The following is a 27777-nucleotide window of genomic DNA, read 5'->3' on the forward strand; positions in this document are numbered from 1 at the left end:
CTTCCAAACATTACAAGAAAACTCAGTGCAATGAAGAATTATTTTAATCTATGGTATGATCCATTTTTGTAAACAAATCATATATGTAAATCCAGTAATCTTCTGAGATTATGTTTTTTTCTCCCCCCCTCTTTTTCATTAACTCCATTTTCTAAATATTTTCTAAGAAAAGATCATATGTTACTCAGGCAGGACAAAATTTAAAAATCGACACTTAGCCTGGGAGAACAGGCTGAGTATAGCCCCTCTCAGATGGTTATTTTAGGGCCCCTCTCAAATGGTTATTTTAGGGCCAACGTCTAGCGTTGCGTGGGAAGCAGGAGCGGGGCTGGGGGATTGCAGGGCAACAACACACCTGCCAGTCCTTAGCGATGCCACAAAGGCCAACAGGCTGCCAACCACACCGTCCCTCTGGGGAGCCCCTGGCCCCCACCCATGCTTGATTCTCCCACCTACTGGCCAGCCGGGACTCAAAGCCACAACCTCCCACTGGGGGCACCCGCTTCTCTGTTCCCTTCCTCCCTCTCTTTGAGCTGGTTCTGGTTCAGTGGAAGCGCGTGGGCTTAGGAGTCATAAAACATACCGTTATTTTGGCTCTAAACCTGACCGTATGTATAACCTCAGGCAGGTCATTGACCTTGTCTGACTACGGGCATGCTTATCTCCAAATGTGGACATTTTCTAGCTTCCAGGGGCATCAGATGAGCTATTACAGATAAAGTGTTCTGTTCACTGAAAAGGGAAGCACAGGTGTCAGTTCTGATGACATATGACTCAACCTGAACGTGGACGATTTGCCGACAAAAGGGGAAATTACCTCATGACATCCCACTTGTCCCGTGGCCAGTCTCTCCGTAAATTACTGAAATAATTTGGAAAACAGGCGATGATGCAGTAATAATAATGGCAACTGGGAGGTATTTACTGAGTAGTTACTGAGTATTTACTCTGTGCCGGTCACTCACCATGATGCCTACATAATTCACGGAATACCCCTTTTTAAAGGTCTCATTACAGTCTAACAAAAGAAGGTAATTATTATTATTAACCTGTAAGACAGATAAGGAAAACAGGCCCAGAGAGGTCAAGTGGGTTGTCTAGGGTCATCTAGTCACTGAGTGCAGAGCTGGGATTTGAGTATAAGTCTTCTGATCTCTAGAGCAAAGGTAATTAAAAAATAAGACTGATCTGGGTCCAAATCCTGGCTCTCCCACTGAATAACTGCATAATCTCTGGAGCCCTGCGCCACAGTGTCCTTATACAGGAAATGGAGAGAATCGCATGGACCTTGGAGAGTTCTTGTGAGCACTGGAAAATGTTTTTAAAATGCCAGGCACAGAGAAGCAGCTCAATACATGCCGGCCACTGGCCAGCGAAATGGGCTTCATCGTTTCTCTCACCTTAGGGACACAGCAGGACTGGTTCATTTTTTAAAGAAGCAGCTTGAAAGAAATATGACCATATTTTAATGACATTGGGTGCCAGAGAAAGACAAGCTGCCAACGGATGGGCGGAGTGACCCTCACATTTACACTGACGAGCTGGAACACACCTGCCAGCTGCAGAAAGCAAGCTCAGGAGTGTCTGACACTGTCACCCACCATCAGGCAGGACACATCCTCCTGAGAACAAACAAGAACCTTCTCCATCCTGAGAGAGTTGCTACGTACTTCACTTCCTTCTTAAGTCACTCTAAGCAATGACGGGGAAGGAAAACACTATATTCGTCCTGCTTTTAATTTAAAAGAAAGATAGACCAGAAAGTCTCCCTGATACCCCTTTATCACATGTTCTGCTTGGCTTAGGAAGAGGTATTACTTGGCCAAAAGCTGAAAGATTCAGAGAGCATTACATTATTTTCAAAAGAAGTTAGGGGGCTTCCTTGGTGGTGCAGTGGTTAAGAATCCGCCTGCCGATGCAGGGGACACGAGTTCGAGCCCAGGTCCGGGAAGACCCCACATGCTGCAGAGCAACTAAGCCCGCATGGACCCCAACTACTGAGCCTGCACTCTAGAGCCCGTGAGCCACAACTACTGAGCCCATGAGCCGCAACTACTGAAGCCCACGCGCCTAGAGCCAGTGCTCTGCAACAAGAGAAGCCACCACAATGAGAAGCCCGCGCACCACAATGAAGAGTAGCCCCTGCTCGCTGCAACTAGAGAAAGCCCGCGCGCAGCAACAAAGACCCAACGCGGCCAAAAATAAATAAATAAAATTAATTAATTAATTAAAAAAAAGAAGTTAGGATGCCCTGGAACAGCAGAGAGTATGGTTTTATAAAACAAATTGAACTATAAAGCAAAATTTTAAAAAAGTAACCTCTTAACAATTCCACCATCAATCCCTTATGAAAAACTGGTTTCCAAGCTTCAGGCTTAGACTAAGTCAGGCGCTGACTTCCAGCTGTCTAGGTAACAGGGACATTTTCTCCCAGATCCATTCTATGTATGTCCTGTGGTATTTAAGAAACTTGAATGCACAAGGGTAGTGTAAGTACTAATTAAGAATCTAAGAACCTTTGTTTTGTTCTGTTGTATTTTTTATTTAAAAAAAAAGACAAAATTCATGTAACATAAAATTCACCATTTTAAAGTGTACAGTTCAGTAGTTTTTAGTATATGCACTGTGTTGTGCAACCACTATCTAATTCTAGGACATTTCCCCCAGACCAAAAAGATATATTGTGCCCGTTAGCAGTGACTCCTAATTTCGCTCTTCTTCTACCAGCCAGCAAACAACAATCTGCTTTCGGTCTCAAAGGACTTGCCTCTTCTGGACGTTCACTTCAACGAAACCATACCATATGTAATCAATCCTTTGCTCCGGCTCCTTTCACTTAGAAAAACTTTAAAAAAAACTGAAGTATAGTTGATTTACAATATTGTGTTACTTTCACACGTACAGCAAAGTGATTCAGTTATACATATACATACAAAATCTTTTTTCAGATTCTTTTCCATTATGGGTTATTACAAGACATTGAACATAGTTCCCTGTGTTATATGATAAATCCCTGTTGTTTAGAATAATGTTTTAAATACTAATCCATGTTGTAGCATGTATCAATGCTTCATTCCCTTTTTTTAAAAAATATCTTTATTGGTGTATAATTGCTTTTCAACGTTGTGTTAGTTTCTGCTGTACAACAAAGTGAATCAGCTATATGTATACATATATCCCCATATCCCCTCCCTCTTGAGCCTCCCTCCTACCCTCCCTAACCCTTCCCTCTAGGTTGTCACAAAGCACCGAGCTGCTCTCCCTGTGCTATGCAGCCGCTTCCCACTAGCCATCCATTTTACATTTGGTAGTGTGTATGTGTCCATGCCACTCTCTCACTTCGTCCTAGCTTCCCCTTCCCCCGCTGTGTCCTCAAGTCCATTCTCTACTTCTGTGTCTTTACTCCTGTGCTGCCACTAGGTTCATCAGTACCTTTTTTTTAGATTTCATGTATGTGCATTAGCACACCGTTATTTATTTTTCTCTTTCTGACTTACTTCACTCTCTATGACAGACTCTAGGTCCATCCACCTCATTACAAATAACTCAGTTTCGTTCCTTTTTATGGCTGAGTAATATTCCACTATATATATGTGCCACGTCTTCTTTTTCCATTCATCTGTTGATGGAAATTTAGGTTGCTTCCATGACCTGGCTATTGTAAATAGTGCTGCAATGAACATTTGGGTGCATGTATCATTTTGAGTTATGGTTTTCTCAGGGTATATGCCCAGTAGTGGGATTACCGGGTCATATGGTAGTTCTATTTTTAGTTTTTTAAGGAACCTCCATACTATTCACCATAGTGGCTATATCAATTTACATCCCCACCAACAACGCAGGAGAGTTCCCTTTTCTCCACACCCTCTCCAGCATTTACTGTTTGCAGATTTTTTGATGATGGCCATTCTGACCCGTGTGAGGTGATACTTCATTGTGGTTTTGATTTGCATTTCTCTAATGATTAGTGATGTTGAGCATCTTTTCATGTGTTTGTTGGCCATCTGTACGTCTACTTTGTAGAAAAGTCTCTTTAGGTCTTCCGCCCATTTTTGGATTGGGTTGTTTTTTTGATATTGAATTGCATGAGCTTCTTGTATATTATGGAGATTAAACCTTTGTCACTTGCTTCGTTTGCGAATATTTTCTCCCATTCTGAGGGTTGTCTTTTCGTCTCGTTTATGGTTTCCACTTCATTCCCTTTTATGGCTACACAATCTTTTGTTTCTCCATTCATCAGCTGATGGATATTTGGGTGTTTCCACATTTTGGCTGTTGGAGATCATGCTGCTATAAGCATTCATGAACACATTTTATTAAACACTTGTTTTCAATTATCTTGGGTAAACACCTAGGAGTGGAACTGCTAGGACACATAACTACATTTAAACTTTCTGAGGAACTGACAGACTGTTTTCCAAAGTAGTTGCCCCCCATTTACATTTCTATAGCAATGTACTGAGGGTTCCAATTTCTCCACTTTTCCATCAAGACTTATTTTCTGTTATGTTACTGTTTTGTTTTTTCATGATAACAGCTTCATTACATTGTTGGCTGTTTTTTCTTTTCTTCTCTTGGAACAGCTACCTGGGTGTTCCAGTAACCCTGCAACCCCCTCCTGGTGTCTCAGCTAAGAGTGCCTGTCTCAGTTCTGCCTGGAAACACAGCACGTACTGGCTGCCGCTGCTGAGATCCCCTCGGGTACAGCTGACTCTCCTGGTGGCTCAGTGAGGCTGTCCTCCTACATCTGACGTGGACGTCCACCTCTGGAACGTGCTGCCCTGTAGCCCATCTCAGGAGTAAGCACTCCCTGACTCACTCCATCGTGCCACTGGCCTCGCCACTCCACCACTGCTGCTTTTAATTACGGTCTTCCTAGTGGGTGTGATGTGGCATTACACTTTGGTTTTGATTTGCACTTCCCTAACGACTAATGATGCGGAACATTTAATCATGAGCTTTCTGGCCATTTGTATATCTTTTTGGGAGAAATGGCTATTCGAATTCTTTGCCCGTTTTTAAATTGAGGTGTTTATCTCTTTGTTGTTGAGCTGTAAGGGTTCTTTATATATTCTGGATACTACACCCTTATCAGATAAATGATTTGCAAATATTTTCTCCCCTTCTGTGGTTGTCCTCTCACTTGCTTACCAGTGTCCTTTCACTCACAGAAGCTTTTACCTTCGAAGTCCATTTTCTTTTTTTCCTTGCTTTCTTCTATTTTGTCTGTTTTGACACATATTTACTGAGCATCTTTTAAGTGAATGACTGTGACCTTGGGCAGGTTACTGATCTTTTCTGAGCTACAATTTCCTGGTTGCTCTTATAAATGCTAGCTGTTATTATCTGCAAGATGAAGGATGGTAAAGTAATGTTTGTAAGTGCTCTCGGGTCTGCAGACCATAATGATACTCACCAAGTGGTAAAAGGAGTGGGTGAGCAGTAGAATAATGTGTTTGTTTTGAAAGCAGCATGTTACTGACAATGTTCATGTCTGAAAGTGAGGAGTAACTGGTGGGGGGAGCTGAAACGGGTGACAAAAGCTCTTCTTTCCTGCGCCCTCTATTTTTCCGCTGTAGCAGCTGTATCCCCGCTGAGGTACTATGAGTACCCGAGAGATTACTGGAGCAAATTCATTCTTGAGCTCCACCTGACTACTATGTATTGAAAATCATTTTGGGAACTGGAATAAGTTCTCAGAATATGAAATTTCTCTTTTTAAATCTAAGTAGAGGATGCTTTACAGGTCCACTACACATCTATAAAGAGTTTGGAGAGACTGACTGAAGTAGGAAAGAATAAGAGTAGTCCTCAGAAGAAAGGTACACTGGTTTCTCGCTGTGATGGCATCCTTGCGGCTCAACCTGGGGCAGCTGGGGTTGAATTACATTATAACCCAGTTCTACTACTGGATGTCTTTGAATCTCTCTCCCTGCAAGGAAGTTCTCAGCGTGTAGGGTTTCCTTCTGCTGATCTTTCTCTGCCCTAGGGTAGATGCTTCTACCAGATTCCAGTGCCCAAATGCCAGCCATCCTCCAAGTCCAATTCCAAGTGCCACAACCTCCTTTAAGGAGCCCTCTGTAGTCTCCGTCGCCAGAAGTCTCTCCTTCTCTTGATGCCCTGTGTTATCAGTCACTCTCCAGCCCCATTATGATTATTGATGGACCTGACTTACTTCCTATACCAGACAGTTAACTCCCATAAGCAGAAGCCTTGTTTCACCTCTGAACCCCAGAACCTAGAAAAGTACCTGGCCTCTGTTAAGAGAATAATAAATATTTGTGGAAAGGGAAAAAGCCAAGAATCAAGGGAGGATGCTCTTCTTTTCACCTTTACCAACAAAGGTTAATATATCTCTAGTTTACAAAACATCTTTTTTGGAAAACTCATGTTTGTGTAGGTTAAATCCTCCTCAGGGATTTTGAAATCAAAAGAGATTTCTAAAATCAGGTGAAATCAGACTTGCTGCTCTAGTGTTGTAGTAATTGAGAAGACAAAGAGATTCACTTATTTCTGTAAAAGTTTCAAAATATTCTAGGAAAACTGAAACTGATGAAAGATGAAAAATTCCCCCTAAACTAAAATCAGGGACCACCACCACACGTTTCAAAGTGTCACAAGCACCTGCTATACTATGAAGGCAAAGGTTAGTCCAGGTCGTCAGTATGAGGCTTCCACAGGCAAAATTATAAATGCGAAAATATTTCTACTTCACTATAATTACTTTTATACATATCTGAAAGTTTTATACAAGGCGGAATTTACTTTGAAAAGAGGAAAAAAGTAAAATCAAAGTTATGTAAATAACAAGTTGATCATTAAAAGTTTGATCTTCCTGAAGAGAAACAATCCTGTATAATAAAATAGGTGAATGAATGATTTTTAGTGCCACTTAGAACCATCCCAGCAGCAAACAGGCACAGTGCAGCAGGCACTGGGTGAGGCAGTCCCTATGCATTATCTCACTTAATTCTCACATCTTCGCAAAACCCAAGGTGGGTCTACTATGAACCTTAACCCCACCTGACAGATGAGGATACTGAGGTTTAGAGATGCACCTGACAAAGGTCACGTGGTTACCCGGCCGCAGAGCCAGGATTTGAACTCGTCTATCTGCCTGACTCAAGCCTGATGCTTTTCCCATCACATTAATGCTAGCCCCGTTGAATGTTGCCATTCACCATGAAGATCCTCCTAGATACAACATTACCAAAAAGAATTAAGAGAGATGACCAAAGGAAATGATAAATTTTAACTTTTTGGAGAGTAAGCATTTTACCTAGTGCTAATGACCTTTACAGTATTCTACTTATAAATAACTATGTTAACCTGGCCTCTTAACAGAGGCCAGGTACTTTTCTAGGTTCTGGGGTTCAGAGGTGAAACAAGGCTTCTGCTTATGGGAGTTAACTGTCTGGTATAGGAAGTTCCCTGGTATGGGAACCCCGTTTGAGAACCACTGCTCTAAGTCTAAGGCAACATGCTTTTTGTTGCATTTATTTTTTCATGAGCTCAGACTTTAATCACTACTTCAAGTTTTCATTCAAACTTGGACACGTGGTTAAAAAAAAAGCAACATGCTGTACATCTGTACCAGTAAAACTCTGGACCACTTTGGAAAGTCCTTGCACTCTATTCTCTGTAACTTCCACTGACTCAATACAGACTTGAATGGTAACTGGCACATCTTCAGACAAAAATTCTACAATAAAACCAATGAAAGCTAACCCAGTAAGTGAGCAAGAAGTAAACTAAGCAAATGTGGTGACACAGAATGTCAAACATAATAAAAAGGTAGCCCTGCAACATAAGCAAAAATGGTGCCGGCGTAGAACAATGGATGTCTCTCAAAATATACCAGCAACTACACAGGAATCCAAGTATAAATACCAAGTATTGCTAATGTCCAAAGTATTTAATTTCACTTAACTTGGATGACGAAAAAAACAAAACAAAAACAATCCCAAGTAGGAATATGTGGTACAAGTGACCCAATAATAGGTAAAATGCCAAGTAAGCGGGGGAGGGGGTTCCTAGAAAGGCCTCTTTAGCGACAAAAGCATCTGTGACAACAGCTCCACTGGCTGTCAAGGCCAAAGTTAGCATTTGTAAGACAGTATTTAGAGGAGCTGAACAGTTACACTAATTTGAGTTAATGATTTATAGAAAATGCTGAAGATGGAAGACAAAACCATTTCTTATCGGTTGGCCGTGGAAGGTCATTATACAGCTATATACAGGGACCAAATGAAGACCAGAAAGGAAAGAATTAAGAAAACCAACGAAGTGAAGGGGATCTTACTTGGGCTAATAATCATGACTGCAATAGTCCACTTACTTGCACTGTGCGTGATAATACTTTATCAGATTCTGCAGCAGATCCACACCCTTTTTGGTCTTGATTTCGTTAACTTTAATGAGATACTGCGGAAATAAAACAGAGTTGTGCGTTGATCAGATTACCAGTCGTTAATCAGTGTGAGTTACTGAGGGTCAGCTGCCGCCGGACAGTGTGAGCTGAATTTAGGGAATGCTAATTTGACACAGTCACAAGTGTACCAAGCAAACTGATCAGCGTGTTAGCATTTTATAGATGCTTAAGATTAGTTTACTAGACAAGCAGAAATCAAGCACAGCAAAACATTCTGGAATAATTGATTATCTCCCCCCAGTGTGCAGTGGATCTCAAACTCATAGTTCACGTGGTCAAAACCTGAGAGATGGATTGAAAGGCAGATGGCATTCTCTTTAAGGGATATGCTTGTAAGATACTAAAACTTCCAGACCACAGAGGTGAATTGGAAAGTACTTTTGCTACTAAAAAGTGAAAGAAAAAAAAAAAGCATTATTAGTTTATGCACTAAACACTACTGGCTCTGATTTTCACAACTGGCCAAGATTTTCTGTTGATATTGTTTGTTTCTTTTTTTTTTTTTTTCGGTACGCGGGCCTCTCACTGTTGTGGCCTCTCCCGTTGCAGAGCAAAGGCTCCGGACACGGAGGCTCAGCGGCCATGGCTCACGGGCCCAGCCGCTCCGCAGCATGTGGGATCTTCCCGGACCGGGGCACAAACCCGTGTCCCCTGCATCGGCAGGCGGCCTCTCAACCACTGTGCCACCAGGGAAGCCCTGATATTGTTTGTTTCTTGTTAACTTGTTTTACTGCATGGAAGTGTTCACAAACAGACAAGTTCAAGGAGCCAAAGGGTAATAAATGGGGGTGGGGGGGAATAAAGAAAAAACAATTAGGGAAGAAAAACTTGAAACTGAGAAAATTCTAGCCCCTTTAATATCTTCTGAAAACTGCAAAAGGAATTCCATTACTCAGCATCAGAATGGGTTGGTCTCTAGGTCAGGGAATGCCAATGGGAACCCCGTTTGAGAACCACTGCTCTAAGTCTAAGGCAACATGCTTTTTGTTGCATTTATTTTTTCATGAGCTCAGACTTTAATCACTACTTCAAGTTTTCATTCAAACTTGGACACGTGGTTAAAAAAAAAGCAACATGCTGTACATCTGTACCAGTAAAACGTAATATTCACCAGTGTTACCCCTCACCAAAATTGTTTTTCCACACTCACTCACAAGCAATAGTAAAGTTCTCACCAAAGAATCCTGTTTTGGCTTAAAGAGCCCCATAGGACTCAGGCTCAAAATATGAGACACCAGTGAAACGGCGGATCCCAAAAGGCTTGGAGAAAAGTGGAGATTAGAGTCCTTGAGAAACAGTCCCCTCCTCTAATCATCAAACACAGCCTGCATTTAAGCATAAAGACTGCTGACTAGCAGGAAGGATGACAGTTAATCAAATTCTAGGCAAAGGGCTGAAAAGTCTGTTCTTACTTCACACATTTGGAGCTGAAAGAGGCGCCTCTCCTTCTCCATTTCTTCCGCGATCTCAGCTCCGGTGATCTCCGTGCGGATCATCCCGTGCTGTTTGGCGTGCTCCCTTTTCTCCTTCTCAATTTTTGTACTGTAATGAAAGCGGGTGCCATCATTAGAAACAAAAACACCGCAGTCGTGTCCTCCCTTTAATGGGAGCCACCTGATTATTTCTTAATTACCGGAGTTAGGAGGCAGGAACTCTTAAATGGAGAGCATCGATCAAAAGTGAAAATCTAAGTTCAAAGAGAATCAACACATTGCATGGATCTTCACCAAGGAGACTTCCTACATTTTAACTCCGATCTCCCACATGAATGGATTCATATAAATTCTCTTATATTTTGGTTGGCATCAAGTAATTTTGACAGTTTACTTTTTCTAGAGTAAGGCACCTTACGATGAAAAAGAATCAGAAGGTTGGGGGCCTGAGGCATATCTTGATTATCAATAGATTGAGATTTAAGAGTTAATTCAAGACAAAGTAGATAATGGGTCTTTGTAGACATGCATGTAAATTAGTCAAAAGCAATTTCCAATATTTCTCTAAACTTAGGCTGTTTTCATACCGCAGTAACGTTTTAATCATTCAACCACCTGGCACTGGGTTGTACAAAATAAGGATTTAGAAGAAATTCTAATCTATAATTTGGAATGCTATGAAAACGTTCTTCAGCTGGGAAGCAACCGGGGAAATAAGAGGGAGGGACCACATTAAACCTACGGTAGCCGAGGCTAACGCTTGGCTATGACATTTGATACTTTGGTATTAACACCAGGGGTCACAGCCCTTTTTCTGAAAATCCATTTAATTTGAAAGCAGACTTCTAATTTCAGAAAGAGCCTATAATTTCTAGTTGTGAAAGCAAAGACTGATTTAGCCTTCAAGTCTTCTTTTAAATTGTGGGGTAGGATATCAAACCCCAAAGAAAGCCAATATCCTTGTCTACATACAAACACAGTGGAAAATCAAGCCATTGACCCAATGGAAAACCTACAGACCTGGCTGGGATTCACTGTAATACCCTCGTGCCATTCCTAAGCAACTCTTTTCATCACACCGCCTTGGAGGTTAAATGGGTGTGAAGGCAGGGATTTTACCAGAAGGAGAATAAACCTCAGCTCTCTCTCCACTGGTGTGGGTGGGAAGAAAGCAGGAAGCTACCGACTCTTGAGAAGAAACATGACGGGCGGGCATAACTTAGTCCTGAATTTGTTTTTCTTTGGCTTGTGTTTTCACTCTGCTGTTACTGCTGCCTACGGAAATGCTTTTATTCTCTCATGTTTGTACTTATCCAAGTTTACAGCTAAGACTTTTATTAAATGTTTATAAATACATTTCTCCTCCCACCCCACTCCACAGCCTGGTTACAAATGCCTCAGAGCAATAATCACAAAGAGATGTGGTAGGAACAGTACCGCACAAGGATGAGTCAGGCCCACGACAAGACCTCACGTGCGGCCTCCCCGTCATCCCGCATGATAACCCCAGCACGCAGGCCTCTGACTGCCGTCATGCCACACGGCTCCAGCTCTGGGGTTACACAGACTGGAGGGGACACCAGCCCGACATTTATTAGCCTTAGGACTTTCTGCAGGCCCCTCAGCCTTTCTAAGCTTCAGTTTCCTAAGCCATAAACAGACGGTGCAAGGTGCACACAGAGAGGGTTGCTGTGAGGAGGTCATGCATGTAAAGCACTCTGCACAGGCCCTGGTGGGCAGACAGATGTCACACACACTGGGTATTATTTGTACTGCCCAGTTGCCGTGCTATCCTGAAATGTGTAAATGGTCTCCAGTTATGTGCTAACTATAACGAAAGGAAAGTTGCAACAGTCACAGACCTACAACTTGACAGTTTGTATCAGCCATGGATGCCCAAATACCCGACAGTGAAAGTACATCTCGCTCCAGACACAACTAGCACGGGAGGTGTCAGCACTTCTAGTCAGGTCAGAACACCCAGCCTCTCAGCCCTTACGAGGATGGACTCAACAGTGTTTTATCCCAACGCTATTAGTTCAGGGCTCTGTCCTTCTTGTAGTTATTCTTTTTCTTAGAATACTCACAGCAAATAAACCAAGCAACCAACCAAAAAAAAAAAAAAACACTTACAACTTTGTCTCATAATCTTTCCAAGCTTTGTCAAATGGCTTCTTGAGATCCTTAAAAAAGAGAAAATAAAACTGAGATTGAAAGTACTTTTGCTTAAAGGTGCATAATCTTCCAGCAACATCTTAGCAGAAATGCTCTCCTTTATAGGACACTTTCAGGCACATCACACAACTTGTTACACCCGAGAAGCTAAGAGAGTGGGATGGTGTGCGTTCCCGGTCACGACGATGAGGGAGGACCCAGTGGTTCTGAGAGGTGGGTCCACGGGTCCTCCAGGGGGGAGCCCAGACTCAGCGAAGACGCCCCCCGCCGCCCCGGTCTTCCTGAGTGTCTCATCTTGTCTCTCGGGCAATAGCGCCATGTGAAGCGGTGTGTTTTTTTCTAATGATCATTTTCCAACAGCATCTTTTATGCTGAAAACGTTCAGAGTGCCTTTCAGACGTGAGTACCACCGGGATCTTAGAAGAGAAAGAAGGCAACCCTTTCAAGCTAAACTGAAAATCAAATTTCTCAACACTCACTCCTTTGACTCCCTTTAGGTCTCCTTTCAACAAGGAATCCAAGGTGAAGATCACGTTGTGGCTCAGGCCCTGGAGCTGAAAAGCAAACAAAGACGGGAGACGGTGAGAAAAAGAAGGTGCACGTGGGACAGCAAAACCGGCCGCTGCCGACTGAGCACGGCCACCCCGTCACACGTAAGCTCGGTGAAACGAGGGCAGAGACAGCGACGCTCCTGCTCGCGACTGTATCCTCGGTGCCAAGTTCTGTTAAAAGGAAAGCTATTTAGGAAGTGCAATCTACAGCTGGAGCAGGGGTTTTCTCACTGTTCCAGGGCGGAGGCCTGGGTCTCCTTGATTTTAGGGTGGTGCGAAGAGCAGTCTACAGAGAGAGGGGGAAGGAATGTACCCAACTGGGGAGCAGGGTGGCAGGGAAACCAAGGGAGGGATGGGCCAGTGTGGAAAGAGTCAGGAAAACGAGGGCTGAGAAGCGCTACACAGTCCGTCTTCAGGGGGAGCCCTGGCATCTTGGCGAAACCAGTTCCAGCAGCGTGGAACTGAGACCGCAGGGACCCGCAGCACCGGTTACAGATGGAGAGGCTGGCGGGTCCCCTCATTCGAGAAGGAATTTTACTCATGTGTGAGCGTATTCGTTTATCAGCCGCCCACCCGTCCAAGCACCCTTCCATCGCTCATTTATGAAGTACCTATTCTGTGACACCCGCTATGCCAGGGCCTGGGACGGGGGTGCGATGATGTACACAACACGGCCTGCCTACAGAGGGCTGACGACCCAGGGGCAGACGCAGTCAGTACGCAACCAGCTCTAACGCATGATGAGGTCAGGCAGAGGGAGACGGTGGTGTGAGAGGAAGCAACGCTGACACTTACAGGCTCTGTGCATGACCCTCTTAACCACCGCTCTAAAGCGAGGCTACCAGAACCTGTGGTGGGTGGCTGCTGTGAAGATGCAATGAGTTAATGCACGGGGAAAGTGCTGGTGTGCTCCCTGACACCTGGGAAGCGTTTATTGCCATTAAATCCTATGGGATGTTAAATTCGAATAAGGCAATGTGGGAACAGACGGGCAGGGCGGGGAGACCTTCCCTCCAGCCCTGAACTCCTCCCTGGCCCTGTCCCGTGGTTCTCATCCGAGGCTTCCTGCAGCTCCGAGTCACTCCACGTCTCGCCCTCCCTGACCACCAATGTGACACACGAGGGCAGTTGTCCAACGCACACCACCAGACGACTGGGGTCAGAAACAACCACCTCTTTCTTTTTTATTTCAGACAAAGAGATTCCTACCAAGACATTCCATCTTTGCCATCTCACCACCACCCATGCAGAGAAACAGCCGGGCTGGCAGGCCGGCCAACAGTGAGAGGGCCGTGATGCACAGCCTAGGTTCTGGGAGGTCGAGGGCACTAGGTCTCAGGGTGTGGGGTGAAAATAATATCAATAACATTAATATTTAATTATCAACAATAATAAAACATATTTAATTAATAACAGTAATATAAGACATAGTTTATAATTACCTTATTAATTATTGATAATATAATTATATAATAGCTATAATATTTAATTAATAATAATAAATATGATTACAGACTATGGTTTGTGGCTTTCCAAAGGGTCACAGTATGTAAACTGATATAGAGAATATGTGTGGTATTAAAATTTCACGGAGAAAGTTATTAGGAAAAGACTATCTTTTCTTTTTTTTTGTGGTAGCGGGCCTCTCACCGCTGCGGCCCCTCCTGTTGCAGAGCACAGGCTCCAGACGCGCAGGCTCAGTGGCCACGGCTCATGGGCCCAGCCGCTCCGCGGCATGTGGGATCTTCCCGGACCGGGAACACGAACCCGCGTCCCCTGCATCGGCAGGCAGACTCTCAACCACTGCGCCACCAGGGAAGCCCAAAGACTATCTTTTAAAAAGCTCCTTGGGGTGGGAGTCTGCAGGTAGTAATAATAAAAGAAAAGGTTGAAAAACACTGGCTTTGGGTATGAGATGGGAAAAACAAAGATTAACAGGACTCATTCTCTGCCCCAGACAGACAGTGGGAATAACATCTTGCTCCGAGTCCTCAACAGTCTCATTCCTGGGTCACAAGCCCCCTGCATCCTGCTACCCTGTGGGTCTTGGGCGTTTGCGTGGATGGTGGTAAGTGAGGCAGGGATCTCCGCTCATCAAGCCAGAACCTACCTTTCCTCTGTTCGTGGAGATCTTGCATTTTCATCTCAACACTTACTGCCCTTAACCCTTTATCTGTATCTGTTTCCTTAACCTTTTATCTGTATCTGTTTCCTTATTTGTTTGCTGTGTTCCCAATCTGAATGCAAGCTCTTTGAGACTGGGGTCTGTAAGTTCACTGCTATGCTTTCAGAATTTAGAACACTGCATAGCACAGAGTAGGTACTCAATAAATATCTGTAGAATGAAGGAAACACGAAGTCGCATGTGTACAAGGGTCTCCTCGACAGGAAAGTTTATACTGATGCTAAGTTTAGTGCTTATCAGTAGGGGACCAGTTAATAAATTATGGAAGTTCTACACAATTGCCATAAAAATGAGAAAGCTTTTTATGTTTAACTTTGGAAATATCTCCAAGATAAACTGTTTTGTGATAAAAGCAAAGTGAAAAACAGTATTCATGGTGTACAAGGATTTGGATAAAAAGAGGAAAAAAATATGTTCATGCTTAAATTCTTTCTGAGAGGATACAGACTAAACTGCTGACATTGGTCCCCGCCAGGGATGGACACGGGGTAGGGGTAGGGCAAGGACACAGGGTGGGAGAGGAGCCTTGTACTGTGTACCTTCTGCATGTCGGGGGGGTAACATGTACTACATTGTGGATTCAAAAAAAGTAAAAATTCTAAAACAAAACATGAAGAGACAGTGATCATAAAGCATTTTTAACTATTAGTCCTGAATCAAGGCTTTCCCCAGTGTCTCTCATCCTTCGGGAAATGAAGCAGGAAAGACCAAAAAATACATAAACGTCATTGCCACCTTGACCTGAAGGCTGTGTTACAAAGTAACAATAAAAGAATCGTGAAAGCCCGTGGTCTGTACTCAATGTGGGGGTTATTGGGAAGGAAAAGTCCCTCGAAAACCGCGTACTGATCACACAACGAACGCACGGCATCACCTTTCGGCCCAGTCATCATGGTCAGGCACATGGTCAGGCACTGGGCAGGCACTGGACTGCAGTCGCATTGATGGAAAACCCCAAGAATTAAGAATTTCTCTGTGGTTATCCACTCACATACTCCTGGGGGCTGATAAGAAACCAAGAAGGCAAAATAACCATGTATTATGATTTGAGAATCTTCCCACTGATGATCCCATGAAAAGGCCACAGGAAAAAAAATTTAAACTTACAGACTCCTCCTAACTCATTTCCTGGTGAAAAGGTAGGTTAATTTATAAAAACTGGCAAAGGAGATTGTGTTAAGTGAATAGTAACTGTCTGTTATTATAAAGATACTGAAAGAAGTCAGAGAGAACAGAGCAATCTCAAGAGGAGGAAACTTTTAGGACATATTTGGGCAAAATGAAACGTCCCTTCCTTGGCCATCCCAACTAAGAACACCTACTCTCTCAGATATTTGAAGGTGTTGCTCTGTGACAGGGATGGGTCGCAAGGCTTCACAGGTGTAGGATTCTGTCATTTTCCTGTTTGTTTGTTTTTAATTTTCCAGCTCTTTCAGGAATCCTTTTCATGACCTGAGCAAACTGTTCATTGCAAACGGATGTGTAACAAAAGCACCCCATGGGCAATGCAGCCAACATAACACAATAATAATATTAGTGGACAGACTTCCCGTATCACCTTCAGAATCCTCAGATTTTTAAAAGAAGCCTTTTAATTCTATTATATAATTATTTCCCATTTACTTTACCGAAGTCCTATTGATTACTCCACTCTCATTTACTCTCAATCCATTTCCTTTATCAATAAAGTTAAATTAACGTAAGTTCTTTATGTGATTCAAGATTACACAAGGTTAGAGGGCATGTTTTAAGAAGTATATCTTTTCCATTTTACTAAGCACACAACACATTAAAGACCATTGCAGGAATGAGGTGTAGTTGGGTAAAGACACTACTTTCCAAACAAACTGCTGTTCATTTCCTTCCTCACAAAGGCGAAATTTCCCTGGGACTTCCCTGGTGGTCCAGTGGCTAAGACTCCAGGCTCCCAATGCAGGGGACCTGGGTTCGATCCCTGGTCACTAGAACTAGATCCCGCATGCCGCAACTAAGACCCGACACAGCCAAATAAATAAATATTAAAAAAAGCGGGGGAAATTTTCCCCTAGGAGCATATACATCAAGCCCACCAAAAAATCTGGGATAAACCAGACAGGAGGTGGCTGAGGTCTACCGTTCTGCATAACGATGCAAAAATGACTTGTTTAAGCAAATAAACTGTAATTAATATTGGCTTTGATAAAAATAACCATTTATTCCTTACAACTGCTTAAACACTCCCAGACATTATACAAACTGTAATTCCAGCCATTGGAAATGACTTCAGGAGCAATTTTCCTGTGTGTATAAACACACACGCATCTATGCCCTTATTTTCTCTTTACCCCATAGAGCTTTGCTACAAAATGAAATGGTCTCGTTACCTGTTTACTGATTTACCACCTGTCTTTCTTTTCTAGAAGGTATGTTCCTTAAGGGGAGGCAGCTCATCTGGCCTTGTTCACTAATTGACCAGATTCCAACACAGGAGCCAAGAAGCAGTTGTGGGTCCTCACGCTGCAGGGCAGTTTCTGGCTGGCCTGTGTGGGCCTCGGGGGAGGGGGGGGGCAGTGACTCAGCACCACCGCTGTTCTTCCCTGTGTGAGAGCAGGAGAAAGCAGCACAGCTCTGCAAAGGGTACCCCCATACACCCCCGCCCTTAACACCTCCATGCACGTGCGACCGTATCAATTAACGAGGACGTCCTAACGGGCTTGCTTTGTCATCCTGCATTAGCTCTGACACCCTCTCTCCACTGCCCACTGCCTCCCCCTCTCTCTCCTTCCCCTCTACAGAGGGAAACAGCTCCTCTGAAAGTAAGGCTAATGCGAATCTGCTGACTTGCTCAACACGTTGGAAAATCCAATTAAAGTAATGAGCCAGCTCCCAGAAGTTCTGCTGAGATTCCCAGGTATAAATTAGGTATTCTGTCTGGTGTGTTAACTCCTTCATGCCCTAGACAGTTACTCACCACCCTGAAGGTATTTTACACTGGTGCCTTGTCATCAGGCCGTTTTCCAGGGCATTAAGATCTGGAGAAAAGAGGTTTTGGTGGGAGCCGAGAGGCATGAGGCCACACATCACTCCTGGCCTGTGACTTTGGGAGAACCATCTGACCTGCTGACTTGGCTTCCTGATTTAAAAATGGGTGTCCTGGCACCTTCCTCAACTAGCCCACGCCGATGTGAGGGGACCAGGGCCTGACACCAACGAAGATCCCACTTGACTGCAGACACACAGGGTTGCCTGCTTCATTGGCTGCTCCTGGTAACCCTGCAAGGTGTGTTCAAACACACTATGAATCGGAGGCGTCAAAGCACAAACCAGGTCCGACACTAAAGGCAATGAACTGCTTACAGCACCATCTTCTTACAGGTATCGGAATGCTTTGAAAACTACAACATACTATATATATGAATGAACAGTTATTATAAGCGATTACTGACCTATTAAGCTAAGCTTTATTTTATTTGGTTGCATATGCATCAAGGGGAAACAAAGAATACTGCTCAGAAGTGGAGGGATGAGGGTTAATGATACCACCTCATGCACTGTTAAGGGCTTTGTAAGTGTACCCTTCACAGATGCCAGAGTGCCCCGTGCTCACATGGTCAAGCAGGTGACATGCACTCAGCTAGGGTGTGCTTGGGCAAGTCATTCAAGGCCACTCCACATGCTGCCAGGGGGCTGTGTGACATACAGATACGGCCTGCAATGCATGTACAACACAGACTCTTGATAAAGTGTGACTCGGTTTATTTTCTTAGAATTCTTTACACTTGAAAGGCTCAGCAGTAGTGGTGGAAAAAACATAATGATAGCATTTCAGATACTGAAATAGGTCTTTTGAGGCTGGGGAGGTGGAGGGGGGAGACTCCCAAAGGTTCTTCACATCGCACCACTCTCTCCACTGGAAGTTTCGCAGTTGTTCCCCTGCCTCATTCTATAAACTGTACGATAATGCATCCCATTACACCATGTTCCAACCCAGGCAGTCTGAAATAGTTATTAAAATGATAGTACTGTGTTTAACATGTTATCTAAAGTTGTTGCTTGAAACAACTCTGTAAGATGTGTCTTAGTCTCACCCAATTAATGAGGAAACAGGCTCAGAGAGGTTAAGCAACTTGCCCAAGGTCAAACAGTAAGTAAGGCAGATGGTCAGGTTACTAATTTAGGTTTTTACTAACTCCAAAGGCCAGTCTCATGTGCTGTGTCATGCTGTTAGACTGATGTTTTCAAGTGATTTATCAGATCATATCACTTTCCTGCTTAAAACACATCAACCACTTTCCATCAAACTGGATTCAAATCCAACCTCCCAGTATAGGTCTAACCCCAGCACAACCTGTCTTAAGCCCCTCCACCCATTCCCATTACCCTTCAACCACGCCAGGCCTCCTCGGCTTCTCAACCCATCAAGTTCTCTCTTCCTGGCACATGCTGTGCTCTCCGTCTGGACCACTCGTCCTCTGGCTACTGGCAAAGCGCCTTCCAGTCTCCATGCCACTTCCTCAGTGAGGTCTTGACCGTTCTAGTTCTGGATTGATCACTTCTCCCTAATCTCCCATTACTCTCAACCAGGCAGAACAGGCTCACTTTCAAGAGCCTGCATTTTAGAGTCACTTGTTTCTTCGCTGTCGGGAGTAATGCTCCTTGAGGGAGGGGCTATGACTGTTTTGTCTACCACTGTGTTACATCAACCCCCTAGTGCAGTATAGACACGATATCCACTGAGTAAAATGCTTGCTGATTGAGTAAATGGATGAAGAAATGAGTTCCCCTTCAAAGCAGGCAAGCTGTTCTGAGACTCAGACATGTTAACAGCATCTGAACCAGTTCTGGCCTTCCTGGTGTGCTCAGCATCAGAATGGAAGGGCAGGGAGGTGGCGGGGTGGACTTAGGAGAGGGATGGGATATGGTCGGGTGACAGACCAAGGATACCCTCCTTCAAGCGGCTGCGAGGCTGTCTGACAGCTGGGGAAGAAAGGGTGCTCTAGACTTGACCTGCCTCCAGCTGGCTGTGTAAGTTCAGGTCCATCACTTCTCGCTTCCGCCACTGACAAAATGAGAGACCCAGGAGGTCTCTAAATAGCTCCAGTTACAATCCTCCTATAGTTTAAAATGAGCTACTGAGATACAACTGAACACAGGAGAAAAAAATCCAGACCAAGTGGGCGTAACAGCTACAGTAGATGCCTCAACCGCCTCACGAGCTGAAGGACAGCCCTGGTCCACCCCCCAACCAAGTAATAAAACGACAACAAACAATTCTGCAGTAATGCTGAACAGTTAGAGGGTGAATTCATAATTCCTATCAACACTCTAAACTTTTTTGTACACCCCACGATATCCACTACAAAACTTCTGGCGCAATACAACCACCTCTTGAAAAAGCCTGCAATCTCTCAAGAAAACGAGCTTCAGGATCTGAGCCGAGCAAGGGCTGACAGGACCACCAGGGCGCCCTGGGCTGCCGGCGGTTTCTCTGCATTTCCGGACCGACTCAAACAATAGCGAAGTGAAAATATTATAAACTGGATTCATGCTCATCACAGCACGTGCAGAGATATCAGAGATGCTTTCAACAATTATTCTAAACAGTGAAAAAATGGAAATAGTCAAAATAGGAGAGCGGGTACATAAATTATGGTGCAAATGGTGAGCTTTCTATACAGGGGTTAGAATGATGTTACGGGTAGCGCCTCTGGATTCTGCAGGCCCCTCTTTGAGGGGGCTGCAGCTGGTAATGGGGGAGAAGCTCCAGGCTCCTGACCCCGCTCCAGCCTGGGCAGCTCTGCTTTAGGGGGCTGTGCGCGTCCAATGAAACAAAGGTTCTCAGGCTACAATATTTTACGAAACAGGAAAACATTTTCAAAGTATATAAATAAATGAAAAATAGGGTTACAAAATAGCACTACAGTACAAACCCAGTACTGTTTAAATATTGAATAACAAAAATTACACACAGGAAAACAATATGTATGTATAAATAGAAAAAAAGGTTAGAAGATAGATAGATAGATCCCAACCCCTTAACAACAGATTGCAAGGTGACTGGTGATTTTTTTTTTGAATTTAATTTTTTTACACAGCAGGTCCTTATTAGTCATCCATTTTATACACATCAGTGTATACATGTTAATCCCAATCTCCCAATTCATCCCACCCCCACCCCACCACTTTCCCCCCTTGGTGTCCATACGTTTGTTCTCTACATCTGTGTCTCTATTTCTGCCTTGCAAACTGGTTCATCGGTATCATTTTTCTAGGTTCCACATATATGTGTTAATATATATTTGTTTTTCTCTTTCTGACTTACTTCACTCTGTATGACAGTCTCTAGATCCATCCACGTCTCTAGAAATGACTCAATTCCGTTCCTTTTTACGGCTGAGTAATATTCCATTGTATATATGTACCACTTCTTCTTTATCTATTCGTCTGTCGATGGGCATTTAGGTTGCTTCCATGACCTGGCTGTTGTAAACAGTGCTGCAATGAACATTGGGGTGCATGTGTCTTTTTGAATTATGGTTTTCTCTGGGCATATGCCCAGTAGTGGGATTGCTGGGTCATATGGTAATTCTATTTTCAGTTTTTTAAGGAACCTTCATACTGTTCTCCATAGTGGCTGTATCAATTTACATTCCCACCAACAGTGCAAGAGGGTTCCCTTTTCTCCACACCCTCTCCAGCATTTGTTGTTTGTAGAATTTCTGGTGATGCCCATTCTAACTGGTGTGAGGTGATACCTCGTTGTAGTTCTGATTTGCATTTCTCTAATAATTAGTTATGCTGAGCAGCTTTTCATGTGCTTCTTGGCCATCTGTATGTCTTCTTTGGAGAAATGTCTATTTATGTCTTCTGCCCATTTTTGGATTGGGTTGTTTTTTTAATATTGAGCTACATGAGCTGTTTATATATTTTGGAGATTAATCCTTTGTCCACTGATTCGTTTGCAAATACTTTCTCCCATTCTGAGGGTTGTCTTTTTGTCTTCTTTGTAGTTTCCTTTGCTTTGCAAAAGCTTTTAAGTTTCATTAGGTCCCATTTGTTTATTTTTGTTTTTATTTCCATTACTCTAGGAGGTGGATCAAAAAAGATTTTGCTGTGATTTATGTCAAAGAGTGTTCTTCCTATGTTTTCCTCTAAGAGTTTTATAGTGCCTGGTCTTACATTTAGGTCTCTAATCCATTTTGAATTTATTTTTGTGTATGGTGTTAGGGAGTGTTCTAACTTCATTCTTTTACATGTAGCCGTCCAGTTTTCCCAGCACCACTTATTGAAGAGACTGTCTTTTCTCCATTGTATATCCTTGCCTCCTTTGTCATAGATCAGTTGACCACAGGTGTGTGGGTTTATCTCTGGGCTTTCTATCCTGTTCCATTGATCTCTATTTCTGTTTTTGTGCCAGTACCATATTGTCTTATTGTAGCTTTGTAGTATAGTCTGAAGTCAGGGAGTCCGATTCCTCCAGCTCAGTTTTTTACCCTCAAGATTGCTTTGGCTATTTGGGGTCTTTTGTGTCTCCATACAGATTTTAAGATTTTTTTGTTCTAGTTCTGTAAAAAATGTCATTGGTAATTTGATAGGGACTGCATTGAATCTGTAGATTGCTTTGAGTAGTATAGTCATTTTCACAATATTGATTATTCCAATCCAAGAACATGGTATATCTCTCCATCTGTTTGTATCATCTTGAATTTCTTTCATCAGTGTCTTATAGTTTTGTGCATACAGGTCTTTTGTCTCCTTTGGTAGGTTTATTCCTACGTATTTTATTCTTTTTGTTGCAATGGTAAATGGAAGAGTTCCAGATTTTTCATCATTAGTGTATAGGAATGCAAGAGATTTCTGTGCATTAATTTTGTATCCTGCAGCTTTACCAAATTCATTGATTAGCTCTAGTAGTTTTCTGGTAGCATCTTTAGGATTCTCTATGTATAGTATCATGTCATCTTCAAACAGTGACAGCTTTATTTCTTCTTTTTCAATTTGTATTCCTTTTATTTCTTTTTCTTCTCTGATTGCTGTGGCTAAAACTTCCAAAACTATGTTGAATAAGAGTGGTGAGAGTGGGCAACCTTGTCTTGTTCCTGATCTTAGTGGAAATGCTTTCAGTTTCTCACCATTGAGAATGATGTTTGCTGTAGGTTTGTCATATATGGCCTTTATTATGTTGAGGTAGGTTCCCTCTATGCCTACTTTCTGGAGAGTTTTTAATCATAAATGGGTGTTGAATTTTGTCAAAAGCTTTTTCTGCATCTATTGAGATGATCATATGGTTTTTCTTCTTCAATTTGTTAATATGGTGTATCACATTCATTGATTTGCATATATTGAAGAATCCTTGCATCCCTGAGATTAATCCCACTTGATCTTGGTGTATGATCCTTTTAATGTGTTGTTGGATTCTGTATCCTAGTATTTTGTTGAGGATTTTTGCATCTATATTCATCAGTGATATTGGTCTGTAATCTTTTTTTGTAGTATCTTTGTGTGGTTTTGGTATCAGGGTGATGGTGGCCTCATAGAATGAGTTTGGGAGTGTTCTTTCCTCTGCAATCTTTTGAAAGAGTTTGAGAAGGATGGGTGTTAGCTCTTCTCTAAATGTTTGACAGAATTCACCTGTGAAGCCATCTGGGCCTGGACTTCTGTTGGTTGGAAGATTTTTAATCACAGTTTCTATTTCATTACTTGTGATTTGTCTGTTTATATTTTCTATTTCTTCCTGGTTCAGTCTTGGAAGGTTATACCTTTCTAAGAATTTGTCCATTTCCTCCAGGTTGTCCATTTTATTGGCATAGAGTTGCTTGTAGTAGTCTCTTAGGATGCTTTGTATTTCTGTGGTGCCTGTTGTAACTTCTGCTTTTTCATTTCTGATTTTATTGATTTGAGTCCTCTCCCTCTTTTTCTTGATGAGTCTGGCTAATGGTTTATCAATTTTGTTTATCTTCTCAAAGAACCAGCTTTTAGTTTTATGGATCTTTGCTATTGTCTTCTTTGTTTCTATTTCATTTATTTCTGCTCTGATCTTTATGATTTTTTCCCTTCTACTAACTTTGGGTTTTATTTGTTCTTCTTTCACTAGTTCCTTTAGGCGTGAGATGTTTGTTGTTTCTTCAGGTAGGACTGTGTTGCTATAGACTTCCCTCTTAGAACTGCTGCATCCCATAGGTTTTGGATTGTCGTGTTTTCATTGTCATTTGTCTCTGGGTATTTGTCTCTCTGTGCTTCCTGGACTTGGGTGGCTATTTCCTTTCCCATGTTAGGGAAGTTTTCAAGTGTAATCTCTTCAAATATTTGCTCAGGTCCTTTCTCTCTCTCCTCCTCTGGGACCCCTACAATACAAATGTTGGTGCGTTTAATGTTGTCCCAGAGGTCTCTTAGGCTGTCTTCGTTTCTTTTCATTCTTTTTTCTTTATTCTGTTCCGCAGCAGTGAATTCCACCATTCTGTCTGCCTGGTCACTTATCCGCTCTTCTGCCTCAGTTATTCTGCTATTGATTCCTTCTAGTGTAGTTTTCATTTCAGTTATTGTATTGTTCATCTCTGTTTGTTTGTTCTTTAATTCTTCTAGATCTTTGTTAAACATCTCTTGCATCTTCTTGATCTTTGCCTCCATGCTTTTCCCGAGGTCCTGGATCATCTTCACTATCATTATTCTGAATTCTTTTTCTAGAAGGTTGCCTATCTCCACTTCATTTAGTTGTTTTTCTGGGGTTTTATCGTGTTCCTTCATCTGGTACATAGCCCTCTGCCTTTTCATCTTGTCTATCTTTCTGTGAATGTGGTTTTTGTGCCACAGGCTGCAGGATTGTAGTTCTTCTCGCTTCTGCTGTCTGCCCTCTGGTGGATGAGGCTATCTAAGAGGCCTGTGCAAGTTTCTTCATGGAGGGACTGGTGGTGGGTAGAGCTGGCTGTTGCTCTGGTGGGCAGAGCTCAGTAAAACTTTAATCTGCTTGTCTGCTGATACGTGGGGCTGGGTTCCCTCCTTGTTGGTTGTTTGGCCTGAGGCGACCCAACACTGGAGCCTACCCTGGCTCTTTGGTGGGGCTAATGGTGGACTCTGGGAGGGCTCACACCAAGGAGTACTTCCCAGAACTTCTGCTGCCAGTGTCCTTTTCCTCACAGTGAGCCACAGCCGCCCCCCGTCTCTGCAGGAGACCCTCCAACAATAGCAGGTAGGTCTGGTTCAGTCTCCCCTAGGGTCACTGCTCCTTCCCCTGGGTCCCAATGCACACACTACTTTGTGTGTGCCCTCCAAAAGTGGAGCCTCTGTTTCCCCCAGTCCTGTCGAAGTCCTGCGATCAAATCCCGCTAGCCTTCAAAGTCTGATTCTCTAGGAATGCCTCCTCCCGTTGCCGGACCCCAGGTTGGGAAGCCTGACGTGGGGCTCAGAACCTTCACTCCAGTGGGTGGACTTCTGTGGTATAAGTGTTCTCCAGTTTGTGAGTCACCCACCCAGCGGTTACGGGATTTGATTTTATTGTGATTGTGCCCCTCCTACCGTCTCACTGTGGCTTCTGATTTGTCTCTGGATGTGGGGTATCTTGTTGGTGAGTTCCAGTGTCTTCCTGTCGATGGTTGTTCAGCAGTTAGTTGTGATTCCAGTGCTCTCACAAGAGTGAGAGCACGTCCTTCTACTTCGCCATCTTGAACCAATCCACACACAGCTATTTCTGCTCTCGGTGATTGGTGATTTTTATTTTAGTCTTTTGTCCCTGTATTTTCTAAGTTTTAACAATGAAGTGGTATTATTTTTACATTCAAAAAGTTATTTTTTTAATTAATTAACTTATTTTTGGCTGTGTTGGGTCTTTGTTGCTGCATGCGGGCTTTCTCTAGTTGCAGCGAGCAGGGGCTACTCTTCGTTGAGGTGCACAGGCTTCTCGTTGTGGTGGCTTCTCTTGTTGCAGAGCACAGGCTTCAGTAATTGTGGCATGCGGGCTTAGTAGTTGTGGCGCACAGGCTTAGTTGCTCTGCGGCATGTGGGATCTTCCCAGACCAGGGCTCAAACCCGTGTCCCCTGCGTTGGTAGGCGAATTCTTAACCACTGTGCCAGCAGGGAAGTCTCCAGGAAGTCATTAAAAAAGAAATATGACACAGAAACACAAGAGGGCGATATAATCAACCAGCAGCTTATTTCTCATTCAAGTTACTTATTATTATAAGATAAAAAGCAGATGGTGTGTATAAAAGTAAAAATAATTAATTAGGCAGTGAATGTGGATGAAAAAAGTTACAGCTTCTCTATGACGCCAGGGAACTTGAGCTGTCTGCCCAGAGTGACAACCCTGACTAGTGTGGTCCTCAGAGCAACAGTGTCAGACCAGGCAGAAACTTCTTTGAAACAAAATCTCAAATCTCTTTAATCAGACTCTACGGATGGGATCCAACAACCTCTGTTTAAACAAGCTTTCTAAGGAAGATGGATACAAGGTCAAGTTTGGGCCCCGCAGCCTTAGCTGTTCAGAGGAGAAGAAAAACCAAAGTTTCGCCAGAGAAGAAAGACCTACAGTCAGGGAGTGCAAATCACTTGCCTAAGGTCTAAGGCGTAATTCCTATGAAGAAAGAACAGAGGTGAGTGACTCCTCTGGGAGATCTGGGAAAGACCTAAGGAAAAGGGGGAACTGAGTTCCCACTTTATGCCAAAGGGATCGGGAACTGGCAAGACTGAATTTAAGTGGAAAGTACAGTTTTACTGGAAGTTTTACAGAGAAAATTGGGTATGTGTAGGAGTGTCAGGGAATATGAGAATTCCTTAACATAAAGTAATGCAATTATATTTTGTCTAATTCAATTCAAGTAAATGATGGGTTAGATTTAACATCATCTCATACATCAAGAGTCAAAATGAAAGCGTGATTTTCCTTTGCGTTATGGGCAGCACCTGATTTCATCTGAGGATAATTATAAGAACAGGGTGGGGAGAGCTAAGATTTATAAGACCAAGCTAAATGAGAAAGCAAAAGGAAAATGCCTACATACGCCTTGGTTTAAAAGAGTCAGCCTGACCCTAAGGGTTTCTTTATTATGCTTGAAATGATTAATCAGTTCATGATCGACTTTCAGACCCTTAATTTCATTTCCATGCATGTAATCTATAATCTGCTATGTTTAAACCAGAACAAAACCATAATGAAAGTGACATCAAATCACATTTTCCTTGCCTTTACTGAACATCTTTATCACACATTATGGTACATGTTTTACAACAAAAAACTTTTACTTAGGAAGAACCTTATTAACACAATTTAAAAATCTAACAAAATAAACATGTACAAGCACACAGGGCTCGCCATGTACTGGGAGAACACCATAATGCCTCACAGTAGACATTTACTGTCTTCATTTAACTGATAAGAAAAGAATACAGGCATCTGCTGCTCCCTTTGCCTGCTGCCCTACTCTGTCTGCTCGGTCCATATCTCATATGTTTTAAAACTCACTTCACTTGATCCTTGTTGAGTATTTTAGAATTCAAAGAATTTATCTAGCTGTGATATTCACCATCAGCTGATGTATTTCAAGGCCACTGCTGCAGAAAAGAATCTTCTTACATGTGTGATGCTGCTAGGATAACCAAATCAAAGTTTTCTCTACTTGAGGGAAAGAAAAAGCAGGACGTTTTAAAAATCTGGTCCTATACCCACGTCCATATTTCCCTATAGAACGAAGTAGTGTCTTAGTGTAAACTATTAGAATACTCTGTATAAGCAATCTCTGAAACGAAGGTGACAGGCAAGCTTAGCACAGAGCCTGGAACAGAGCAGACACTTGGTAAATCCTGGCTGAGTCAAGGCCACAATTTTAGAAAGTCTTTTCTTTTCTTTCTTTTTAAAAATACTGAAATACTGATTTCACCTCACTCTCTAAATATCAGGTGTATCAACCAATGCTTGATGTTGTGTAATGTTTCTATTTAAAGAAAAGAGCCTCTCCAAGCCCAAGAGAGCAGTTTCACAAAATATCTATTAATTATTTGTGGTTCAGGTCAAGGGTCTCTCTTCTGGGAAGG

At 42.9% G+C, this 27777-nt stretch overlaps 1 protein-coding gene and 1 pseudogene across 5 annotated transcripts in view; both read right to left on the reverse strand.

The window, feature by feature from the left end:
* Positions 1–27777, reverse strand: part of ASAP1 (ArfGAP with SH3 domain, ankyrin repeat and PH domain 1) — a 351377-nt gene that overhangs the window by 83188 nt on the left and 240412 nt on the right. For all 5 annotated transcript variants that reach the window (XM_030875819.2, XM_030875813.2, XM_060287023.1 and 2 more), the window contains 4 exons: positions 12519–12593; positions 11998–12047; positions 9844–9973; positions 8339–8424 (listed from right to left, as the gene is read on the reverse strand). In XM_030875819.2, coding sequence (XP_030731679.2) covers positions 8339–8424; positions 9844–9973; positions 11998–12047; positions 12519–12593 — 341 coding nt within the window. The remainder of the gene's footprint in view (positions 1–8338; positions 8425–9843; positions 9974–11997; positions 12048–12518; positions 12594–27777) is intronic.
* Positions 4584–4824, reverse strand: LOC115863240 (SNRPN upstream reading frame protein-like; annotated as a pseudogene).

Source organism: Globicephala melas, chromosome 17 (assembly GCF_963455315.2).
Source record: "Globicephala melas chromosome 17, mGloMel1.2, whole genome shotgun sequence".
NCBI lineage: Eukaryota > Metazoa > Chordata > Mammalia > Artiodactyla > Delphinidae > Globicephala > Globicephala melas.